Here is a 24039-nt window from a genome sequence, read left to right as displayed (position 1 = left end):
CAAGTCCCTCAGCTGCATCCTCACTTGTGTCGTGTGGGGCCCGTGGCCCTGTGCACGGGAGGTGTCAGTGTTTATTTTACAGATGGGGAAACCGAGGCCCGGGAGTCCGGAGGTGTTGGAGCCGTGCTGGGCCATCCCTCCATCCAGCTGGGGCCGCCCCGGGGTGACTGGCGCCTCAGTGGGTACCCACCCCCCCACCGGCCTGACCCTGAGCTCCTGGGAAGGAGAAGCTGTGCTGCCTGCCGCGGTGGGGGAGAGGGCACTCACCCAGCACGCGGACCACCTTGGAGTCCTGCAGCACGGAGGTCCCACAGGCGGCCTGCACCGTCACCCGCACGTCCCCCGGGTCCACAAACCGCGTCGTCACAGAGTTCTCCAGGGACAGGCGGGGCTGTGGGCACAAGTGGGGGTCAGGAACGGGCCTGAGAGCTGGCCCCACGGGAGCTCTGCTGAGAGCGCCGGGGGGGCGTGGGCAGGTACCCCCCACTCCAGAGATGCCTGGACCCAAGAGCTCCGCAGCTCAGACACGAGTCTCCCAGGGCCCCCTGTCCTCCAGAGGCGCCGAGACGCCCTGTGCCGAAGGCCCAGAGTGGCTGCTAGGCTGGGCGTCCCTGTCACCTTCCTGCCCCACCCCAAGCTCAGCTGGGCTGTAGCACCTTCACGCTTGGACCCCAGGGCCCGGCTCAGCACCCACCCCATGGGGTGGGGCACCCACATCGATCATGGGGTCCGCACTATGGCCTCAGGCCCTGCAGACGGGGAGACAGAGGCTCTGGGAGGCACAGCGACTCTCCAAGAACTCAGCTAGAGGCGGCTGACTTGCCGCTTGAAGCCGGAGCCCAAGCACCATCCTCACCCACCCCCACGCCCCGGAACCACAGTCCTGAACCTGAGCCCCTCGCAGGCTGGGCCCTCAGCCGCTGCCTGCTGAATGAGTGAAGGATCCCCTTTGGATCTTGGGGCCCCTTCCCCCAGGCTAAGGGGGGCAGCCTCGTCCACAAAGGCCCTCAGGACCTCCCACCAGGCATCTGTCCTCGGCTCCTCATGGCTCGCAGGACACAGCCCATGACCCTGGGTGATGCTTCTCAGGTCGGGCTTAGCCCAGGGGCCCCCTCCTCCATGAAGCCCTCCCTGATCACATCCACGCTCAAACTAGAAATGACATGACCTCTGCTGGAGCTCCCAGACACATCACCTGTCCGCTTCCTGTGACACTTGTCACACCCTAACTCAGGTCACCTACTCTGTTCACACATCTTCCCCAGGAAAAAGCATGGTCTCGTCTGATCCGATTCACCATGTGTCCACCACACTCAGACACAGCTGGACCCAGAACAGATGGTCAGGGTGGAGGGAGGGTTGGTGTGCACCCGCCTCGCCTCCACGGTGTCACATGCTCTGTCCGGCCCAGTACGGAGGGTGGGATCTGCCCCATACTCCACCCCAGACGGGAGCCTGTGGGGAGCAGGGGCCCGGGGCCTGCGTACCTGCAGGCTGTGGCCAATCCACCAGTAGAAGACGGTGAGGTTGGGGTTCAGGGGCAGCAGCACGGCTGTGAGGTTCACCTCCTGGTTGACGCCGATGACAGGAACCACTTCCAGGTAGAGGGCCTGCAGGGGGGCTGCAGGGGCCACACAAAGGTTAGGGGTCAGAGGGCATCAGGGCACTGGCCATGAAACAGGTTGCTATTGGTCACTGTCACCATCAGCCTCATCACCACAACCATCACCACCAACACCTCTACCACCATCATCACTACCTCCATCACCATCACCACCATCACCATCAGCCCCACTAGAAACACTGCCACTATCATCGCCACCATCACCATCACCACCATCACCATCACCACCATCACCATCACCACCATCACCATCATCACCACCATCATCAGCTCTATCATCACCATTATCACCACCAAATCACAGTCAATACCATGACCATCAATACTATCACCACCATCACCACCATTATTACCATCACCATCACCATCACCACTACCATCACCATCAACACCATGACCATCAATACCATCCCTACCATTCCCATCACCACCATCACCAAAATCATCACCACCATTATTGCCATCACCATCACCACCATCACCATAAGCATCATCAATACCATCCCCACCATCATCACCATCACCATCATCATCAGTTCTATAATCACCACCATGATCACCACCATCATAGTCAACACCATGACCATCAATACCATCATCACCACCATCACCTCTATCATCAGCTCCATCATCACCACCATTATCATCTTCACCTCATCACCATCACCATCATCATGTCTATCATGACCATCATCACCACCATTATCATCTTCACCTCATCACCACCACCACCATCATCATCTCTATCATGACCATCATCACCACCACCATCATCACCACCAACCCCACTGTTGCACAGACCGCCGAGGGTGTGGACTCAAGCCCAGCCTGCATGCCTCCCTGCATGGGTTCCCTGTGCTTCCCCAAGGACCAGGTCTCTCTGTCACGGGGAGTCACCCTTGGCCTCGAAGGGGTGGTGGACTTACAGTTGACCTGGACAAACAGCACTGCCTCGTCATGCCCCGCCATGTTCTCCGCCCTGACGGACACGCGGTAGACGCCAGGGCTCTCGTAGCGGTGCCGGATGGGCTCCCCGGTCAATGTGAGGTTCACGTACATGGCCTTGAAGCCATCCCCCAGGTCCACCTGGTACTTGGTGGTCAGGACATCACCCTGTAAGACACACCAGGGGACCACTTAGGACCTGGCAGCAGAGCTGGGGGCCAGCGATGGGCCATTCACTAGCTCACTCACCTATTCGTTCACCCACTCATTCATTCATTCCCTCACTCCTTTCTTTCCTCAAAGCAAGCTCCCTGGGGACTCCAGGGAACCAGGTCTGTTCTATCCTTGCCCCCCACCCCACCCCAGCCTGGAGGGCAGGGCTGAGACCAATAGGAGAGGATGGAAGTAGTAGCCAGGGCCAGGTTTGCATTTCAGAAAGATGCAAAGGCTGAGAGGGAGAGGAGTCAGCACAGATGAGCTCAGGGAGGCCTGCACCAGGGACCGGGAGGTCAGCAAGAGGCCTCACACCTGCTGGATGGTTTAAGTAACAGGGGGATGTGCATGCATGAAAACTCTTAGTCTCCTAGGAAATTAAAAATCAAAACAAAACATTGTTTTCCCCTCTGATGCTGCGATTCCCGCATTTTTTTTATCTTCTCACTCTACGTGGTGCAGGAGTGATGCTTGGGTGCATGGGCTCTATGCAGGGAGGGGGGTCCCATGACTGTCACCCCTCTTCAGCATCTCCTCACCCACATGAGCCGTCTAATCGCCCGTATAATCCCCACCGCGAATATCGTCCTTCCAATAACTGTGCTTTCCTCATGGAGTCTTGGGAAAGGAAATTGAGGAAGCAAACAGGAACTTTTTCAACTTCATGGCAAGAACGAGTTCTTCCATTACTGCATGTCCTCTCTCCCCATCATCTCCCTATCATATCTTCCTGCCACCCCTCTGCCTGCTGGGGGAACACCCAGGAAACCATGTCCTAGAGGTCAGGAATGAAACATGACCATCATTAACCGTTTAGCGATCCTCTTGGTTTACACCTGCCAAACCTTAGAAATTGACAGAGTACTTTTATATAAATTATGTTCATTCACCTTTCTTCACAAATACAATGTAAAAGGTGGGATCATGCCCAGTCCCTCCCCCATCCACACCCACTCGGAACCTCAGAACGTGACCTTATTTGGAAATAGGGTCTTTGCAGATGTGATTAGTTAACTTGAGGTCACACTGAATTAGAACAGGATCTAAGTTCAATGGCTGGGTCTTTAGCAGAGAGAGGAGGGGCTCTGAGACACAGAAAGGAAGCCAGGTGAAGACAGAGGCTGGACCAGGGATGCACGGAGCCCCCAGAAGCTGAGAGACAAGGGAGGACCCTCCTTCCAGAGGGAGCACAGCTCTGCTGACACTTTGATTTTGGACTTCCAGCCTCCAGAACTCTTGAGAGGAAAAATCTCTGTTATTTCAAGGCACCCAGTTTGTGGCCACTGTCGTGACGGCCTCGGGGACCTTACACAAGTATGTTCTATGATCCCCGTTTTATAGATTGAAGGACTGAGGCTCTGTGAGTCCAGAACCCGCAGGCTGGCTTGTGGTCAGGGCTCTCTCTGTTTAAAGGCAGCCTCATAGATGGGGGTGGTCTCAAGGTCAACTTGCTCTGGGAGGGAGGGGTCTCCGTGCAGCTTCCTGGGGGAAGAAGGGGCTTCTGGCTGAGTCGGGACGTGTGTCTTTGATGGGCAGGAGCCACACCGCCTGGGGATGCTGTGTCCTGCCTGTGAGCAGCTAAGAGGGTGTGCCTTAACTCCTGAAACACTCCCCTTGGTTAAAACACTTCCTCACAAGGATTTCCTTGGCGGTCCAGTGGTTAGGACTCTGCACCTCCACCACAGGCACCATAGGTTCGATCCCTGGTTGGGGAACTAAGATCCCATGTGGCATGTGGTATGGGCAAAAAATAAACAAATAAAATTAAAAAACCCCCACCTTGAGCCTGAGCATCTCAACGAGAGAGCAGCCCCTGCTTGCCTCAACTAAAAAAAGCCCTTGCAGCAATGAAGACCCAGCACAGCCAAAATAAATAAAATTATATTAAAAATAATGATAATAAAAGCCTTGTCATAATCAGGAAGGTAATAGTGGCAATGTAAGAAAATACAAAAAGGCAGAGAAGCAGCTAGAAAGGAAAAATGGTAGCATCACCACAACACCCACCACCCACAGCGAAGTGTTTCCATGCAGATCTGCATGTGTGTGTGTGTTTATTCCTGAGTGCTTCAAAAACACTGGGAAGCCTCACGCTGAGCCAACTGCCAATTCACGTGTAATTGTCAAGGATATAACACAGAGAGACCCGTGTTCGCCGTACCCATTTCTCCCCGTGCAAACATCTTGCAGAGCACATCACGGCTTGGAATCCACAGTGATTCATCCATGATTCAGTCACCCCTGGGGTCCCTACGGCTACCCTTTCACACCCAGACGTGCCTCTCCATCACATCCCTGACTTCATGGGATTAGAACCTTTAACTTGTTCTCCATTGCTATAATTTCATTATTTGGGCAATATCCTCTAAATAGAATTGCTGGGATTAGCTTTCTCACTCAGTATAATTCTCTGCAGATTCACCCAAGCTGTGGTGTAGAGCCTGTTCCTTCTTATTTCAGAGTACCACCCGTGGGATGGACGTACCAGCTCACCTCGGGTTTATCCACTCGCCCGTCGAGGACATCTGGCTGTCTCCGGGTTCTGGCTCTTAGGAATAAAGCTGCTGTGAACCTTGATGTACACAGGTTTTCTGTGAACCTCCTTGTTTCTCTCGGATAAAGGTCCAGGAGTGTAACTGCCTGTGGTTGCTGCATGCTTAGTTTTTAAGGAAATGACCAACTTTTCCAGAGCGGCTGTACCATTTCACATCCGCGTCAGCCATGTAGGAGGGACCCAGTTTCTTTGCGTCCTCACCAGGGTTTGGTGGGACCACTGTCTTTCATGTTAGCCATTCCCGTAGGTGTGCAGGGACGCCTCTTTGCGTTGCATTTCCCTGATGGCTAACGATGCTGAATGTGCTTCCCTGTGCTTATTTGCCATTCTCTTCAACGACACATTTCTCCATGGTTTCTGCTTATCTTCTAATTGGCTTGCTTGTCTTCTTATGGTTGGGTTCTGAGTAATCTTTATATATTCTGGGTACTAGTCCTTGTTGGATATGATCTGTAATTATTTTCTCTGTGGCAGTCTTTTCACCTTCTTCGGCTCTGTCCCAGATCAAACATGTCGCATTCTGATGAAGGCCAGTTTATCACATTTCCTTCATGGATGGTGCGTATGGTGTCAACGCTAAGAACTCTCTGTCTAGCCCTAGAGCGCAGGTATTGTCTCCTGTCTTTTTTCTACAAGCTTCACAGGTTTCCATTTAAGGCTGTGATCCACTCTGAGTCGACTGCATCAGGCATGAGGTTTGTTTTCACCGGCTCCTCCTTTGTTGATGCCCGTCCTTCCTCCGCTGAAATGCTTTGGCGCCTCGGCCAGAATCATCCGGACCCGTCTGTGCGGGTCTGTTTCTGGGTCCCCCATCAGATCTTGTTTTCAGTTCTGAGATCTTCACAGAACTTGGATTCCCTTAAATCCAGGGCTGTTTCCACACCTGGATTGGGTGCGTGTGTCTGTGGCTGTGTACGAATGCAAGTGTGTGGTCACGGGTGAACATGTGTAAGTGTCCGTGTGTGTGTGTGTGTTTGTGTGTGTGTGTGTGTGTGTGTGTGTGTGTGAGAACAGGAGTGTACACCAGTGTGTGTACCCACTCCAACCTTGTACCCACTCCTCCCCAAGGCTTCGACGCGGGAGCCAGTGGCCTCTTCCGGACAGTGGAGGGCAAAGGACTCTCTTCCAAGAGCAGCTTTCTGCCGTTCCCTCACCCTTGCCCCTCCAGGCGAGGCACCCAGCCTGCTGGGATGGTGGGCTGCCAGGCGTGTCCTGTCCTGGGTCTGGATGGAGTGCCCCGGCTGCGACCAGCTGCTGGGATTCCGGGCTCTAGAGGGCAGCAGGTGGCCATGTTTCCTGCAAGTCAGTCCTGGAGCTCCGGGCGGCAGCTGGGACCTCTCCGAGGGTCCAGGTGGCCCCAGGCTGGGCAGGGGGCTGCACCCTCCTCTGCAGTGAACAGAGCCTCCCCCCTGCCCCGCACACACACACACTGCCCCAGGGTTGCCCGAGGCTGGAGCGTGACTCTCAGGGCCAGGCTCAATCATCACGGGCCAGCAGGTTGATGCACCCTTGGCTCAGGTCTGGGGGCTGCAAACCAGGAGGTGTCCACACGGAGCCCCCAGGCCTGGACCCAACGCCAGCTCTGCGCGGCCCCAGGTGGGTGCTTCCCCTGTCTGAGCCTCAGCCTCCCCAGCTATAAAGCCAGCTGGTGGGAACACAGCCCGTGGGCGGGGGAGGATGGAGGGGAACATGCCCACGGGGCGCCTGCACATCCAGTTCTTCACACGGGACCAGAGCCCCCGCTTTCAAACATCAGAGGCCGCGTCGGCGTTCCCCAGTCCCACTGGGCAGGCATGGAAGGACGTCGTCTACATGAAGCCCCACTCGGTTCCCCCAACACGTTTGTGACTGAAGCCTCCGATGCCCAAGAGCCGTGAGCCGGGGGGGGGGCTGGGGCCCCGGGTGGGAAAAGGGGGTTCTGCACCCCCTTTGTGCTTTCCTGTCATTATGAATTTCCTGTCTGCTTGTGAGTTTTTTTAGCTTCTATTTTTGAATTTTCTACCATGAACATTTGTTACATCTATAATCAGAAAAATAAGCACGCTGCATATTAGTTTAAATAGACTAGAAGGGAATAAATTAACAGTGATCACCTTGATAGAATAAGATTTTGGGTGACATTTATATCCTTATGTTTTTAATGTGTTTCCCCAGTGTTCTACAATGAGTATATACTGTTCTTAAAATCAGAAAAAAAAAGTAACACTTATGCTAAAAAGAGAAAGAAATACTAGGAGACAGGGAGGAAATTTATATGTTCATATGTGTGTGTGTGTTAGTCGCTAAGTCATGTCCAACTCTTTGCAATCCATGGACTGTAGCCCACTAGGCTCCTCTGTCCATGGGATTCTCCAGGCAAGAATGCTGGTGTGGGTTATCATTCCTTTCTCCAGGGGATCTTCCCGTCCCAGGAATCGAACCCAGGTCTGCCATACTGCAAGCAGATTCTTTACCATCTGAGCCACCTGGGAAGCCCCATATATATGTGTGTGTGTGTGTATACATATACACATATATGAAATATTTCTATATCCATCCTTCTATATTTGTATCTATGTCATCCATTAACTATCAATGGTTTTTTCATCAATCTACATCTATTTATCATTTATATCTATCTATCTATTTATGCATCACTATGAACAAAGCTAGTGGAGGTGATAGAATTCCAGCTGAGCTATTTCACATCCTAAAAGATGATGCTGTGAAAGTGCTGCACTCAATATGCCAGCAAATTTGGAAAACTCAGCAGTGGCCACAGCACTGAAAAGGGTCAGTTTTCACTCCAATCCCAAACAGAGGCAATGCCAAAGAATGTTCAAACTACTGCACAATTGCATTCATCTCACACGCTAGCAAAGTAATGCTCAAAATTCTCCAAGCTAGGTTTCAATAGTATGTGAATGGAGAACCTCCAGATGTTCCAGCTGGATTTAGAAAAGGCAGGGGAACCAGAGATCAAATTGCCAACATCAGTTGAATCATATAAAAAGCAAGAGAATTCCAGAAAAACATCTGCTTCATTGACTATGCTAAAGCCTTGACTGTGTGGATCACAACAAACTGTGGAAAATTCTTAAAGAGATGGGAATACCAGACCACCTGACCTGTCTCCTGAGAAATCTGTAAGAGGGACAAGAAGCAACAGTTAGAACTGGACATGGAACAACAGACTGGTTCCAATTTGGGAAAGGAGTACGTCAAGGCTGTATATTGTCACCCTGCTTATTTAACTCATATGTAGAGTATGTCATGCGAAATGCTGGGCTGGATGAAGCACAAGCTGGAATCAAGATTTCTGGGAGAAATCTCAATAAACTCAGATATGCAGATGACACCACCCTTATGGCAGAAAGTGGAGAGGAACTAAAGAGCCTCTTGATGAAAGTGAAAGAGGAGAGTGAAAAAGCTGGCTTAAAACTCAACATTCAACAAATGAAGATCATGGCATCCAGTCCCATCACTTCATGGTAAATAGATGCGGAAACAATGGAAACAGTGAGACTTTATTTTGGGGGGCTTCAAAATCACTGCAGGTGGTGACTGCAGCCATGAAATTAAAAGATGCTTGCTCCTTGGAAGGGAAGCGATGATCAACCTGGACAGCATATTAAAAAGCAGAGATATTATTTTGCTGGCAAAGGTTCGTCTAGTCAAAGCTATGGTTTTCCAATAGTCATGTATGGATGCAAGAGTTGGACCATAAAGACAGCTGAAGAATTGATGCTTTTGAACTGTGATGTTGGGGAGGACTCTCGAGAGTCCCTTGGACTGCAAGACGATCCAACCAGTCCATCCTAATGGAAATCAGTCCTGAATTCACTGGAAGGACTGATGCTGATGCTGAAGCTCCAATACTTTGGCCACCTGATGCAAAGAACTGACCCTGATGCTGGGAAAGATTGAAGGCAGGAGGAGAAAGGGATGACAGAGGATGAGATGGTTGGATGGTATCACCGACTCGATGGACATGAGTTTGAGCAAGCTCCGGGAGTTGGCGATGAACAGGGAAGCGTGGCATGCTGCAGTCCATGGGGTCACAAAGAGTCGGACACGACTGAATGACTAAAGTGAACTGATTTATCTATCATCTATTACAGAATTTGTGCTGGCTATGAGATTATAAAATAATAATTTTTTTTAAAACTGCCTGTTTTTCTTAAGATTCCAAATTAGCTAGATCAGTATAAGGAGAGGTTTAAAACATTCTACTGCCGCCCACGGGAATGAATGAACCTGACATCACCATGAGGTAAACACCCAGGCAGACGTGTTTGAAGCCGTCTCTCCCCGGACCTGAGCTGGCGGCTCGCTGCGCCATCGCCCCCTGCCCTCCACTCTCTCCTGAGTTTTCCATTTCGTTGCTTTAATGCTGGTTTGGACCTGGGCAGGGGTCTCCAGGGCACTGTTAGCTCCCGCAGTTTGGAAAACGCTGGTCCGGATGACTCCGCACCCCAGGACTCCGAGGGGGAGAGGACGCCGCCCACCGCCCCGTGCGCGCGGCCGAAGCGGCCCCTCACCTGCTCCTGCCGCACCACGAACAGGACGTCCTCGCCGGGCCGCACGGCCACCGCCTCGCCGCGGATGCTGACCTGCAGGCCCCGCGGCGGCAGGAGCGGGCACTGCAGCCGCACCGGGCTCTGCCGCGGGTCCACGCCGCCCTCGCACACGTTGGACACCAGCTTCCGGTACCTGCGGCCAGAAGGCGGGTCAGGGGCTGGCGCGGGGCGGGGCCTGCCGGCCGGCCGGCCGGCTTCGCTCGCCGTGCGGGGCCCCCTGGCTTGGGACCCCCAGGCGTCAACCCCCCTCCCTCTTCCTGACTCGTCTCTTTGCTCTTTCTGCCCATTTTGGAGCTGGGGAAACTGAGGCTCAGAGAAGGGAATGAGCACTAATGGCAGGACCCACGTCCCTCACTGGGCCGAGCTGTTCTCACAAGGATGGTGAGAGGTGTTGTTGCTAGGGAGGCGACTGAAGGAGCCAGAATGGATGCTGCGACTTTGCTGGGAAACGTGGTCCCGGGAAGCCAGAGTGCCCCGGAGGGGCTGGGACTTCCCGCTGACCCGGCATGTGGCTGTGGACAATCACAGTCCCACGGGAGGCCTCCTCCTCTTACACCGAGGGACTGGGGCCGGATGACACCCGATTCACCAGCTCATTCACGCAACGCGAGTTGCCTGAGCATCTGCTGTGCGCCAGGTGCGGGGGTCGAGGTCATCCCTCGCAGCCCCTGCCTTTTCAGGGAGGACTGTCCAGTGGGAAGGCCGCCCTCACCAAACCACCCCCCACATCAGGGCAACATCACGACCCTGAGAGTGTGGGGAAGGGGCTGCACCTGGGGATCTGGTCCCCAAGAAAGGGGCTTTCAGCTGAGAGCAGGAGGTGAGCAGGAGAGTGAAGTGTGTCTGGCAGTGGAAACAGTGTGTGCAAAGGCCCTGTGGTGGTGGGGGGCAGGTGTGAGATGAGGGTGGGGAGAGGCTGGCAGGAAGAGCCTAATGCGCTCTAGTAAACTGTTAGGGCTTCCCTAGTGTCTCAATGGTAAAGAATTCACCTGCCAAAATGCAGGAGACATGGGTTCAATCCCTGGATCAGGAAGAGCCCCTGGAGGAGGAAATGGCAACCCACTCCTATATTCTTGCCTGGAGAATCCCATGGACAGAGGACCCTGGCAGGCTATAGTCCATGGTGTTGCAAAAAGTCAGACACGACTCAGCGACTAAACAATAACAACAAACTTTTAGGAGACGTTAGGAAGACCCTGCTAGGGTGGCATCAGCTGAATTGTTATCATGCAAAGATGCATGTGGTTAGTTGGGAAGAAAATACCCTCCCTAAGAGCTGCCCACCCACAGCCCCTTGGCATCCAGAGTGTGCAGATGGTGTGAAATGAAACCCTTTGCCCTTGATATGGGTCCTGACTCTGACATTTCAGACAAGAGTCCCTGCTTGCTAAGCCCTGGAGCAGCTGCTGTGGCTCCCTGATGGAGGGAGGGATGGATGATAGATGGATGATGGATGAATTACTGGAGGGATGGGAGGATGAACGGATGGTGGGTGAGTGGGTGGAAGAATAAAGAGATGGATGGTTGGATGGACAGATGGATGATGGATGGATGGGTGGACAGATGGGTAGATGGATGAATGGATGAAGGATGGATGGGGAATACACAGATAGATGATTGGATGATTGGATGGATAGAGGAATGATGGATGGATGGGTGGGTGGATGGATGGGTGATGGATGGATGGGGAATACACAAATAGATGACTGATGATTGGATAGATAGATGGATGATGGATGGATGGGTGGATGGATGGATGATGGATGGATGGATGATGGATGGATGGATGGATGGATGGATGGATGGATGGATGGATGGAGAATACACAGATAGATGATTGGATGGATGGATGGATAGGTGAATGATGGACAGATGGGTGGATGGATGATGGATGGATGAGGAATACATGGATAGATGACTGGATGATTAGCTGGACGGATGATGGGATTTATGCCACTGAGGTCCAAGCCTGCAATCTCTGGCCCTACTTTTTGCTTCTTCAGGCTCTGTCCTGCCCCATCCCCAGGGGCAGCAACCTGGCTTGTCTAATAAGTCCATAGGCAGTTCACTCCCTCTCAGAACTTCCCCACAGGGACACAGAGACCTTTAGATGAGGCTTGCGTAGGGCCTGTGGAGCCGCGGGCTCCCGGCTGTTACACACAGAACGCTGTTATAGTTTGATCCCTGAGACGCAGCACGCTCAGCCTCTGCGAGAGCAAGGAGGTCACACCTGCGGAGCACTTCCCTCCCCCTTATGCATAGCGTGTGTCCATCACACCACACACCGAGGGACACGCCATGTGTCGGAAAGCTTAGTCCAGTCCAGGGGACGACTGGGTGAGTGTGACAATAACTGGGGATGTTCCATTCCCACAGAGTAAGCTCGGGGCCCAGGGTGAGTCAGGGAAGGCTTCCTGTAGGAGGCGCCATTCAAACTGAGACCTAAAGGGAGTGTGAATATCTCTGGCCCAGCTCAGGCCTGGCTCGCTCAGGGTTGGCAAATGGGGAGGGGCTTTGGCACTGCAGGGACTCAAGAGGGGCCAGGGAGGCGGGTTCCTTCAGCGCCAAGGCCAGGGACCGTCTCTGCCTGTTGCTTTCTGTTTGGAGCCGGCTCAGGGCATCTCTCCTCCCTGACGCTGACCCACCTGGGCTCCGAATGGAGAGCCCTGGGTGGGGGGCAGAGTCTGGGTGACTTGCAGGAGCCCCAGCGCAAAGTGCGGTCAGCCCTGATTTCTCTCTCTTGGGCTCCACGCGAGCAGCCGTGGGCACCAGAACCATGGTTCTGCCCCATGCGACTCACCCGAGACTGCTGGTGTAGGTCTGGCCCAGGACACAGTCATCAGGGGGCGACAGAGGGTTATACCAGAAGTTGGCAAAGCACTTGTTGGCATCGGACTCCGAGGAGGGGGCGCGCTCAAATCCATAGTCACTGGGAGGAGGAAGACATGGCGGTCAGGAGACAGGCAGTGGCAGGGATGCGAGCCAGCCCAGGGTAGGTGCCCCACACCAAGGACACACAGAGGCAGATCCACAGGCCCCGTCCCAGAGGGGAGAAGGACTGAACGCGGATGGTTACATTCCAGGTGAGAAGGGTTGCAAAGGGGATTCTGGGAATTACAGCAGAGTGCTGAATCCAGCCTGGGCATTCTGGAGGGCTGCCTGGAGGAGGTAGGCTGACTCTCAATGGAAGATCAAGACATAACCAGGGGAGGGGGGAAGGGCACTGAGGTGGGGACCAGCCCCTTCAGCGCAGGAGCCAGAGCCGGGAGATGCAGGTGCAGATGGCAGGACGAGGAAGGGCGAGGATGGCTGGGGAGGGAGCCGGCTTCCAGAACTCGGACATTCTCCTGTGGGTGGTGGGCCAGCACAGGAGTTCTTGAGCGGGGTGGGGATGGGGCGGGTGGCCAGGGGGCTTCCAGGTGGGTCTCTGGACGGTGGAGGAGGGGCTGGCTGGTCCCCAGGGTGCCCTCCGTCTTCCTCCATGTCCCCGCCCACCTGGGAGCAGGCCACCCCATGCTGGCTTGGGAAGGATGCCCATGGATTCTTGAACGTGGGCCGGACCAGGTGGCTGGGTGCTCGGGCCCAGGATAAGGGGGCCGTGCTGGAGCGTGGCTCTCAGGTCGTCCCCGGGGGTGGCGGCCGCGGGGTCCGTCGGGCAGCACTGCCCCCTCCCCAGGGCTGGGGCAGAGAGGGACCCTCACCAGAGGAAGTCCGAGGCCCGGCAGGGGCACACGCGGGCCGTGAGTGCCGCCGTGAAGCTGCGGCCTGTGACGCACCAGGACGCGGGCTTCCTCCTGCGGAAGCTTCTCTGCTGGCCCATGACGCAGCGGTCACCCTGCAGGGGGACACAGGGTGAGGGGCCGCCCCGCTGCGGCCCCCACCGCCGGTCTGGCCCGTTCCTCGTCCCCCCAGCCCGGGCAGTCTTCGGGGCAGGAAATCGGGGCCCAGGGGGAGGGCTGTGTGTGTACCTGAAGCCGCCCTGGGGCAGCCCGGCCCTGTCCATCCCCATCCCCCCAGCACTCGCTGGGTGCTCTGTACCTGGCCGTGCTGGGCCCTGAGGGGGTCTCAGGCCCCGGAAGAGAGGCCCCACGCAATCCTCAGGCCTGAGGGTTTCAGGTGGGCCCTGTGAGGCTGGGATGAGCCACGGCTTCCAGGCCTCAGGGAACACACAGTAGATGCTCGGCCAACAATCCAAACAGGACATACCGGTGCGAACAGGCACCATGGCGGGTACAGCTGAGGGCCCTCCCTGCCCCCCGGAAATCCTGGGCCCCTCCACTCTAAAATCTTGACCACCCAACCCGAACTGCCGCGGAAGACCATTTCTGGTCCTCACGTACTCCCCTCCATGTGAATAGTCCTCATTTTGCTGTAGGAACAGTTTTGTGTGTCTGAGATTATGGTGTGCGGGCTGCCCCAGACCACTGATGTTACCTAAGGACCAACCTAGACAGCATATTAAAAAGCAGAAACATTACTTTGTCAACAAAGGTCTGTCTCGTCAAGGCTATGGTTTTTCCAGTCATGTATGGATGTGAGAGTTGGACTATAAAAAAAGCTGAGCGCTGAAGAATATGATGCTTTTGAACTGTGGTGTTGGAGAAGACTCTTGAGAGTCCCTTGGACTGCAAGGAGATCCAACCAGTCCATCCTAAAGGAGATCAGTCCTGGGTATTCATTGGAAGGACTGATGTTGAAGCTGAAACTCCCAATACTTTGGCCACCTGATGCGAAGAGCTGACTCATTTGAAAAGACCCTGATGCTGGTAAAGATTGAAGGTGGGAGGAGAAGGGGACGACAGAGGATGAGATGGTTGGATGGCATCACTGACTCAATGGACATGGATTTGGGTAGGCTCCGGGAGTTGGTGATGGACAGGGAGGCCAGGCGTGCTGCAGTCCATGAGGTCGCAAAGAGTCGGACACGACTGAGCGACTGAACTGAACTGAATGTATGATACCCGCGCCCTGTTACCTTCCCTCCATCCCACAAATCCGGGAGCCCGAGCACAGCTGGCTTAGGGCTGGGTCATGCCCCTGTGCCCCTGGGTGTACCCACAGACCCTGGCCCAGGCCGCCCAGGAGGGCCGGCAAGCCCAGCAGGAGGACCTACATCCGGGGAGGCCGGAAGCCTGGCAGGATGGGGGTTTTGCGGGCAGAGGGGGTGCCCTGCACGGGGCCCGGCCCACCTGCGGGTTGGCAAGGTCCCAGGAGCTGTAGTCATCCTCGCTGCACCGCCTGGAGAACCAGGGCCGGAAGTCTACCTTGACCAGCTCCCAGTCTGAGCGGAAGCTGATGTGGCCGAAGACGCTGGGGAGGGAAGGAGGGGGCAGGAAACCGCCTTAGTCTGGCCCGCCCCCAGGCACCCACCGGTCCCCTCCGGGCCTCCGCCCACACCTGCCCGGTTGGTCCAGCGGTCTCTCTCCTGCCCCCGCTGGGCAGCCCCGAGACGGACCCTGTGCAGGGCCGGGCAGGCCACAGGCCTTTGGGCATCAGCGTCAAGCATTCCCACCGCCATCGCCCGTTATCTACGGCTTGCGGATGGCGCTGCTGTGGGTCATCCCAGGTGGCCCCCCACGGGCGAGGACGCGGGCGCAGTGGGGTCAGGAGCCCGGCCCGCCCTCAGTGGCCAGGCTGGTCCTGGCAGAACTGTTTCGCAGGATGACTCATGGTCAAGCTGTCTGTGTTCTGTGCTGGCTGGCTTCTCCCCATCTGCATCCCCGCCTCTGTTGGCCTGTCCATACTGGGGGTTGGGGTGGCCTGTGCTGTAGAATCCCGGCTCCCTCTGCATAGCTGGGCCACAGAATTTCCCCCCCAAGCAGACCGGATAATCCATGGAGAGGTAGGGAGTCATCCCCTGGCTCAGAGAGGGCTGGGAGCGCTGTGTTTGTACGCTGCTTGGTCTAAATCCTCACCACAGCCCACTTCACAGAAAGGAAAACTGAGGCAGAGAGAGGGTGAGTAACTTGCTTAAGGTCACAGAGCATGTTTGTGCCACTTCTTCGCCCACGGCGATCATGTGCTGAGTGCCTATCATACGATGCCCAGATCCCTCGCTCTCCAAGAAGGCTGCTGCTTAACGGGTTGCCACCTGATCCTCCCAGCACCTCACGCTTGGGCTCCAGGAGCCCAGCCTGCACTTCTCTGGTCCTTCTCCAGTTCACCCTGTAGGACCCCGGCCATATTACCAGAGGTTGAGCACTTGGATGGAGGAGGTGATATACTCACTCCAGCCTTGGTCCCCATTCCAAGCTGACAGATAGGACCTGGATACTTGGGGAAATCATTCATGGTCTAAAGGGCACAAACCCCAGTCTAGGAGAGTAGTTGAGAAGGGCCTTGGAGTGTTTTCCCAGGGACATGATGGCTGGCTCTGCATGCCTGAGGCTGACACCGGAAGAGGAGCTCCGGCTCCAAAGGACACCTCGGAGCCAGACAAGCCTGGTTGACACCTGTTTACTTGTCTGTGACCTTCGGCATGTCCGTTCCTCTCTGTACCTCCTTTTCCTTTAAAATGGGGACAATGACACTGGCCTTTTGGGATCCATGGTGGATTAGCGATGGTTTGTGTAGGACACTGTAGAAGGTTTACAGACACACATGCACACGCACACTCGCTCTTACACATACACCCCCCAACACACACACGCGCACATGTTACCTCCATTGCCCCGAACAGTCCCCAGAGGCAGACACTATAATCTTTACCTCACAGACGAGACCCTGAGCCTCTACAGGGGCCTCTTCTGGTCCTTGCAGCCTCCCTTGGCCTTGGCCTGGCTCCCCCCGCTGTGGTCCACCTCCCCATCCCGGGCTCTGAGAGGCCCGATCGTTCTCCACTGGCTCCTGCCCTCCTTGCCTGCCTGCCCACGGGCAGCCCTGGTGTCTGGAGACACCCTGCCGTCCTCCTTCCAGCCCAGCCTCTCATCCAATTGTGTTCAGCTGCCATAAACCACCCTGCTTTTCTGCTGCCCGAGGCGTGAGCCAGAACCCCCGTCACCCCAGCCTGGACCTCTCCTGTGCAGGCGGACGTGGCCCAGCAAGGCCCACGTGGCCCGCTTCTCCTCCGCCTGGTCCAGCAGCTCTCAGAGGGGCTCCCGACAGAGAGGTCGTGGAGGGCCCGGATGGGGGTGGTGACGGTGGTCGTGAAGGTGTCCCTCTGGTCCGCTGTCCCGACTCCCGTCCTGATGGGGACAGTCCCCTCCTTGGGAGTCTCACCACATGGGGACTGTCTTTGCCACGACGACCCCTTCTCGCAGGCAAAGCCAGCTGGGTTGTTACTTAAACGGGGCATGAGGGTCTTAGCTCATTGAAGGGATGTCCTTAAGGGACGTCTTCACACCAGTATTCCAGCCTGGAGAATTCCATGGACTGTACAGTCCATGGGGTCGCAAAGAGCCGGACAGGACTGAGCGACTTTCACTCACTCACTCACTCATGCCAGGTCCTCCGCATGTACCTCCTGTCTCCGCTCTTCTGGAAGCCGTGTTATGACGGAGGTGACCGCGGCGGTAAGTGCTGGCGTGCGCCCTGCCCCTGCCAGACTCCCGCCTCCCACATCCACTCCTCCTCACCACCCCAGGGGGCGTGCTGTTAATATTCCCACCTTACTGACAAGGAGACTGAGGCCAGGGGCCCCTCAGGACAGCACGGCCGTGGCCCAGCTCCTGGGGAGTAGGATCGGTCTCCTGGCTGGTGACTTTGGGGCTCTGATGCCCGGCCCAGGAAACACGCTCTGGCCTGAGCTTGACCACCATGCAAACTCCTGGGCGGGCTGCACAGACCCCACCAGGGAGGTCTCTGAAAAGAGGCTGGTTCACTTGATCTAACTAATCCCCTCTGTGTCTCTGAAGTCCTGCCTTTTATGAAGCCTAAACGTTCAGCTGATACTTTGAGAAATAGCTGGCATCTGGCTAACTCTGAGTTTTAGGAAGTCAGTGCCTTTAATGTGTGTGTGTGAAAGTGAAAGCGTTAATCTCTCAGCCGTGTCCGAGAGTAGGTACCCATTCCCTTCTCCAGGGGCTCTTTCTGACCCAGGGATCGGACTGGGGTCTCTTATATCACAGGCAGATTCTTTACCATCGGAACCACCTTCTGAAAGTCGGAAAGTGAAAGTCACTCAGGTGTGTCTGACTCTCTGTGACCCCGTGGACTATACAGTCCATGGAATTCTCCAGGCCAGAATACTGGAGTGGGTAGCCTTTCCCTTCCCCAGGGGATCCTCCCAACCCAGGGATAGAACCTGGGTCGCCCGCATTGAGGTGGATTCTTTCCCAGCTGAGCCACCAGGGAAACCCAAGAATACTGGAGTGGGTAGCCTAGCCCTTCTCCAGGGGATCTTCCTAATCCATCACCTTCACCATCATCACCACCATCATCATCTTCACCACCAACAGTGTCACAATCTCAAAGGGCCAAGTGGGCAGTGATCCAGGGCTGACCCTTGACTCTGAGTCCCACCCCTCACCAGCCAGGTGATCCTGGGCAGATGACAGATGTCCTTGGTTAGGGACGAGTGGCCGCCTTCCAGTGGCAGAGGATGGTGGGAGACAGGGAGGCAGGTGTGAAGATGGAGGTGAGAGTGAGGAGGATGGGGAGGGAGGCGGGGGGTCAGTGTTGAACCCGCCTAGAGCGGCAGGGCCTGAGGTGGCCCTCCGCCACAGCCCGCCTGGGGTTCGGCTCTGACCTGCCTGCCCACCTCCCGTGGGCACTCACGTCATGACCAGCGTCTCGTCGCCGGGCTCACTCAGCAGCCCATCCACAAACACGGAAGTGCTGGTGAAGTTGTGCGTGCTCCAGGTGAGGCCCTCGTCCACGCTGAACCTGCCAAGAGAAGGGGCAGCTGGGGACACAGTCTGCCTCCAGGGCCAGCTGCCTTGTCAGACCCAGACCAGCCCACGCCCAGGGGCCAGAGCTGTCCAGCGGAGGTGGCTGGGCCAACAGGTGGGGCAGTGGCCAGCCCAGTATCCCCACCACAACTGGACCCCATCCTCACACTCTCGTAGGAGGTCACGGCAGCCCCCTGCCAGCGCCAGGGGGCATCCACATCTGCTCAGGGACACCACCGTCAAGGAGCCCTGGGGGTGTGGCCTGAGATCCCCTGGACTGCAGTTATCCAGGTCTTAGAAATCCAGGTCAGCCCTGCCCAGTGCCCAAGCCCAGCCCAGGGTCTGCCGGGTCACACGTGGGAGCTCACTGCCTCCCAGTGTGGCCTATCAGTGTTGCCAGCTTGCCCTGCAGAAAGATCTTTTTCAGACTAAAGTGATACTGGCGTCCTGACAGCTCCCCCGGCTCTGCCTTCCAAGTCCAGAGTTCACATCTGACCTCACATCCCCACAACAGCCCTTCACACGTCTGAAGCTGATGCCAAACCCACTCTCGCCTGGGCACACGCAGCTGGCTTCCCTGTCCTTCACCTATCTAATTGAGGTCCATCCAGAAAAGTCACCTCCTCTGGGAAGCCTCCCTGCTCTCCCAGGATGGGGGGTGCTGGTAGAGGCACCCTCACAGCCCCAGGCCTCCCTCTGGCCCACCCGATCATGCTGGGTCGTCATTCCCCACCCCTTTGTCTCCCCAGGCCTGGCAAGGAGCAGCTATCAGCAGCATGGGTGGGGGTGGTGGTGGTGGGTGGTGGGTGTTGGTTGAAGGGGCTGGGTGTGGGTGGTGAGGGGGCCGGGTGGTGGTGGGTGCTGGGGAGTGGGTGGTGGGTGGTGGGAGGCAGGGTGGGGGTGGTGGGTGGGGAGTGGACACTGCAGAGCCTGGCATTAACCCCCTTGGCGGGGTCTGGTGCCTTCGTCCTGGGGTCCTGCAGGGGGGCCACCCTGGGGAATGCTCCGAGGAGTTCCCCGGTGGAGAGGACCGGCCCCCGCCGCACTCCACGCCGGGCGCCCGGGGTCTTACTTGAGAATCTTCAGGGGGATGGAGGTGTCCTTGATGGCCACGATCACGCCGCCGTGGTCCAGGTAGAGGATGTGGTGCTCCTCTTCAAACACCTGCGGGAGACCGCGGGCGGGGCTCTGAGGGCAGGACCCGGGGAGCGCTGGGAGGGCTCTCAGGTGCGGGGGTCACTCTCCCGGGGACAGAACTGCCCACACGCTGCCTGGGGGGCTGCAGCAGAGTCTAGCTCCCTGACGCAGGGCTGGTCAGAGGGTTCCTGGTGTCCCCAGGCCATCCCCTCCCTCCCCCAACCACCCAGACTCAATACGAGTGGGACGAATGGCATGAATGCACGCTGATGGCAATTTCTAGACCACTGACCAGAGAGAAAAAATGCAAATAAACCCTGCAGGTGGCCCTGCCTATAGGAAAAACTCAGGCAGCAAAAAGGCCAGCAATGTGAGATCAGAAAGAAATTGTAGAATTCAGGAAAGCATTTAGGATAAGCATCCACTAGGAAAAGCAAACCTCTGTTTAACATTGATTCAGTTCATGTGCCGCCTCCTTCAGGAAGCCCTCCCAGATGCCACGCTGGGTGGGTGTGGGGCGTCTCTGGGCCCCCTGTCCCAGAACTTACTGCATGAATTTGTCATTGTTTTCTCCAGCCAGGGAGCTCCTCAAAGGCCCAGTCTGCCTCTGAGTCCTCTCTGTGGCCCGGTACCGGCTCAGCTCATGGCTGGAGGTGCCAGGCCTCAGGAAGTGTGTGTGGGATAAATGAATGAATGAGTGAATGAATGAATCCCCACCAAGTCCTTAGGGGACAAAAGGTTGAGAGACCTGGACAGGGCTCTCACAGGAGGAAATACCTCTGGTGGTCAGCTGGGCATAGCCCCAAATGTGCTCACAACCCTCACATGTGGTCAGACTCCCCATCTTGATACCCTCCTCCCACAAGGACAAGCAGGGGGCATTTGCCCTGTCTACCCACGGGGGAGACGGTGCCTCCCAGTCTCCCCATGGGAGCCCCACAGGCGATTCCACCCTCATTAGCTGGGGCCTTGGAAATCAGGCGGCTCCAACCCCCATGCAGCCATGAAATTAAAAGATTCTTGCTGCTTGGAAGGAAAGCTATGACCAGCCTAGTGAAGTGAAGTCGCTCAGTCGTGTCCGACTCTTTGCGACCCCATGGACTGCAGCCTACCAGGCTCCTCCATCTGTGGGATTCTCCAGGCAAGAATACTGGAGTGGGTTGCCATCTCCTCCTCCAAGAGATCCTCCCAACCCAGGGATCGAACCCGGGTCTCCTGCACTGCAGGCAGATGCTTTACCCTCTGAACCACCAGGGAAGCTCAAGCAAAAACATCTCTTTGCCAACAAAGGTCTGTCTAGTCAAAGCCATGGTTTTTCCAGTGGTCATGTATGGATGTGAGAGTTGAACTATAAAGAAAACTGAGCGTCAAAGAATTGATGCTTCTGAACTGTGGTGTTGGAGAAGACTCTTGAGAGTCCCTTGGACTGCAAGGAGATCCAATCAGTCCATCCTAAAGGAGAACAGTCCTGAGTGTTCATTGGAAGGACTGATGCTGAAGCTGAAGTTCCAACACTTTTGGCCCTGATGCGAAGAGCTGACTCATTGGAAAAGACCCTCATGCTGGGAAAGATTGAGGGCAGGAGGAGAAGGGGAAGACAGAGGGTGAGATGGTTGGATGGCATCACCGACTCAATGGATGAGTTTGAGCAAATTCTGGGAGATGTTGATGGACAGCGAAGCCTGGGTGCTGCAGTCCATGGGGGTCTCAAAGAATCAGACACGACTTAGCAACTGAACAACAAAACAGCACCCACAGGGAACCCCAGGGTCTTTGCACATCCACTGCTCTGGTCTTCTGCACCTTGACCAGTCAGCCGTCCCGCAACCCCATTCCCTGCCTTTCCCACTTCCCTGACACCCTGAGCTCTAGAGGGCGCTCCTTAAATGTTTTCTGGATCACTCCAGTTAAGTCCTGTTTTTAAAATATGCCCCTTTAACACCATGCTGCTGCTGCTAAGTCGCCTCAGTCGTGTCCGACTCTGTGCGACCCCATAGACAGCAGCCCACCAGGCTCCGCCGTCCCTGGGATTCTCCAGGCAAGAGCACTGGAGTGGGTTGCCATTTCCTTCTGCAATGAATGAAAGTGAAAAGTGAAAGTGAAGTTGCTCAGTCGTGTCCGACTCTTCGCGACCCCATGGACTGCAGCCCACCAGGCTCCTCCGTCCATGGGATTTTCCAGGCAAGAGTGCTGGAGTGGGGTGCCATTGCCTTCTCCGACTTAACAGTGTAGACGCTGTCATTTGTAATTTACATTCCCAGAGTTTTGCAGTAGAGATATCTCATGGCATCCTTGACAAGCCAGCCTGAGCTCTCCAGGTCTTCCTGCTTTTGTCCCACCCTGACCTCTGCCTCCTGCTTGCCCCCCACCCCAGTAAACTCTCCCGCTCTGACACACGGGCACCCCCTACTCTGTCAGGGACCTGGGCACTCTTGCACCCTCCCGTACCCTCCTCCCATCACAGCAGCTCAGCCCTGAACCGACTTTCTCCCACTTAATTCTGACAAGTTCCCAAATTCGAAGCCTAAGCAAGCAGCTTGCCAACAGTGGCCACTCTGAATACCTTACGGTCAGTTTCTACAAAATACATCTCTCTGTTTCACCAGGTCTATTAAATCTAATAAGCTGGGGCCTGGAGTGGGGGTGGTTTCTGTAATAAATGGACAGGTGGTGACCTTTAAGAGAGTTTAGACATATCTCACTAGTTTTAGTGAAACAGAAATATTATAACACAATAAATCTCTTTTGCCCTTTTCAAAATTCTGGTTTCTTGCATATTATTAAAAAAAAAAAAAAGCCAGGACTTTAAATCAGGGTGCAGGTGAGCTCTCCACTTTGAGGATTAATGTCTTTGTCCAGAGCAGTAGCTGGGAGGGGTCTGTTGAGTGAGGGGCTCAGAGGTGCAAAAGTCGACCTGAAAATAGAGCTTCTTCCATCCTCAGGAAGGGGAGACACAGACAAAAATTTAGTGCATTTTCTTAAGCATTTAAGGTAGAAATTGCCACTCCATGAAGTTGGCAGACCACATGAGGCTTTTTTTTTTTTTTTTTTCCTGGAAAGAAAGAAACAGCAAGTGCAGAGGGGGTCTGAGCCTCTCCCGGGGCGGAGCACTTGCGTTTCACTGGACTGCCCAGGTGTTGGGCCATCAGCCACCCTGCTCCGTGGAACGCCCTTCAGACGGCAGGCAGCCCCCACCCCTCTAGTCTGAGACTCTGAGTCGCATGTTGGGATAGCGCTGACGGTAGCCCTCGCAGTGTGATGCCCTCAGCCCAGGGGGCCATTTCCTGCATAACTGCTGTCTCCTGCTTCTTGTCATCTTCCTATTTTCCTTTCCTCAGGCCGCACTGAACATCAGATCATCACCCCGTGGATGTGCCCGAGACACCCCTCACCACACACACTGTGCCCCCCCAAACCTGCTCCTCCCCAGTTTCTCCTTTCTTTCCCAAGTCTCTGCCATCCACCCAGCAGCTGTCCCTGCAGGACCCCAGGTCTGCTCTGTGGCCCCCACATCCTGTGCTCGGGGAGTTTGCATGTGGCTTCCTACAGGGACAGCGCCTCCACCCCATCCCTGGCGGTTATTCCGTTTGGGTTGACATTCAGGGTAACGTGACTGCGGGGAGACGTCTCAGACCACGAATCCCCCAGCAGTGGCTGCTGCAAGAATAGCAGGAGGTGGGGGCCAGCCAGGCCTGGGCCCTCTTTTCCCCAATGGCGACGTAACTCCTAAAAGGAGCAGTGTCCGGCTGCTCAGGCCGGGGGCAGAAACAGCAGTGTGTCTCAGAGCTCCTCTGGAAGGGAGGGGGTGAGACCAGACCTGTCTCCAGGGGTCCTGGTGCGGTAAGCCCCTCCCTGCCACTTTACCTGCCGCCAGGTGTGGCCGCAGTCCGACGTGATGTACATTTCCTCTTTATATTCCACCAGCTGGGAGCCCAGGTTACCTGGTCCGGAAGAGAAGAGATGGAGCTGCTCTTAGGACCGGCCACTCTCCCCCTGACCAAGGTCTGAGCACAGCCAGGGCCCTGAACCAGGGCTGGTGGTGGATGGGCCCTGAGTCTACGCCACCAAAGCCACCAAGTGGATGTGCCTTCCGCCCTCTGGGTACCGACAGGCCTGCTGTCACCACGCGGGCCCTCGTCTGCGTGGTCAAGGGTTAGCTTTGCCCAAAGAAAGCCGGCC

General features: G+C 55.8%; 1 protein-coding gene across 1 annotated transcript in view; it reads right to left on the bottom strand.

Moving 5' to 3' along the window:
* SORCS2 (sortilin related VPS10 domain containing receptor 2) overlaps window positions 1–24039 on the bottom strand; it is a 488906-nt gene that overhangs the window by 15534 nt on the left and 449333 nt on the right. The window contains exons 12-21 of the mRNA XM_043447910.1: window positions 23725–23801; window positions 19796–19887; window positions 18611–18718; window positions 15085–15205; window positions 13597–13730; window positions 12696–12824; window positions 9857–10028; window positions 2551–2737; window positions 1488–1621; window positions 268–391 (exon numbers count right to left, since the gene is read on the bottom strand). Of these exons, the coding sequence (XP_043303845.1) occupies window positions 268–391; window positions 1488–1621; window positions 2551–2737; window positions 9857–10028; window positions 12696–12824; window positions 13597–13730; window positions 15085–15205; window positions 18611–18718; window positions 19796–19887; window positions 23725–23801 (1278 nt within the window). The remainder of the gene's footprint in view (window positions 1–267; window positions 392–1487; window positions 1622–2550; window positions 2738–9856; window positions 10029–12695; window positions 12825–13596; window positions 13731–15084; window positions 15206–18610; window positions 18719–19795; window positions 19888–23724; window positions 23802–24039) is intronic.

This window comes from Cervus canadensis, chromosome 26, assembly GCF_019320065.1.
Source record: "Cervus canadensis isolate Bull #8, Minnesota chromosome 26, ASM1932006v1, whole genome shotgun sequence".
Lineage (NCBI taxonomy): Eukaryota > Metazoa > Chordata > Mammalia > Artiodactyla > Cervidae > Cervus > Cervus canadensis.
The sequence above is the reverse complement of the archived record's forward strand: the minus strand, read 5'-3'. Positions and strand labels throughout refer to the sequence as shown.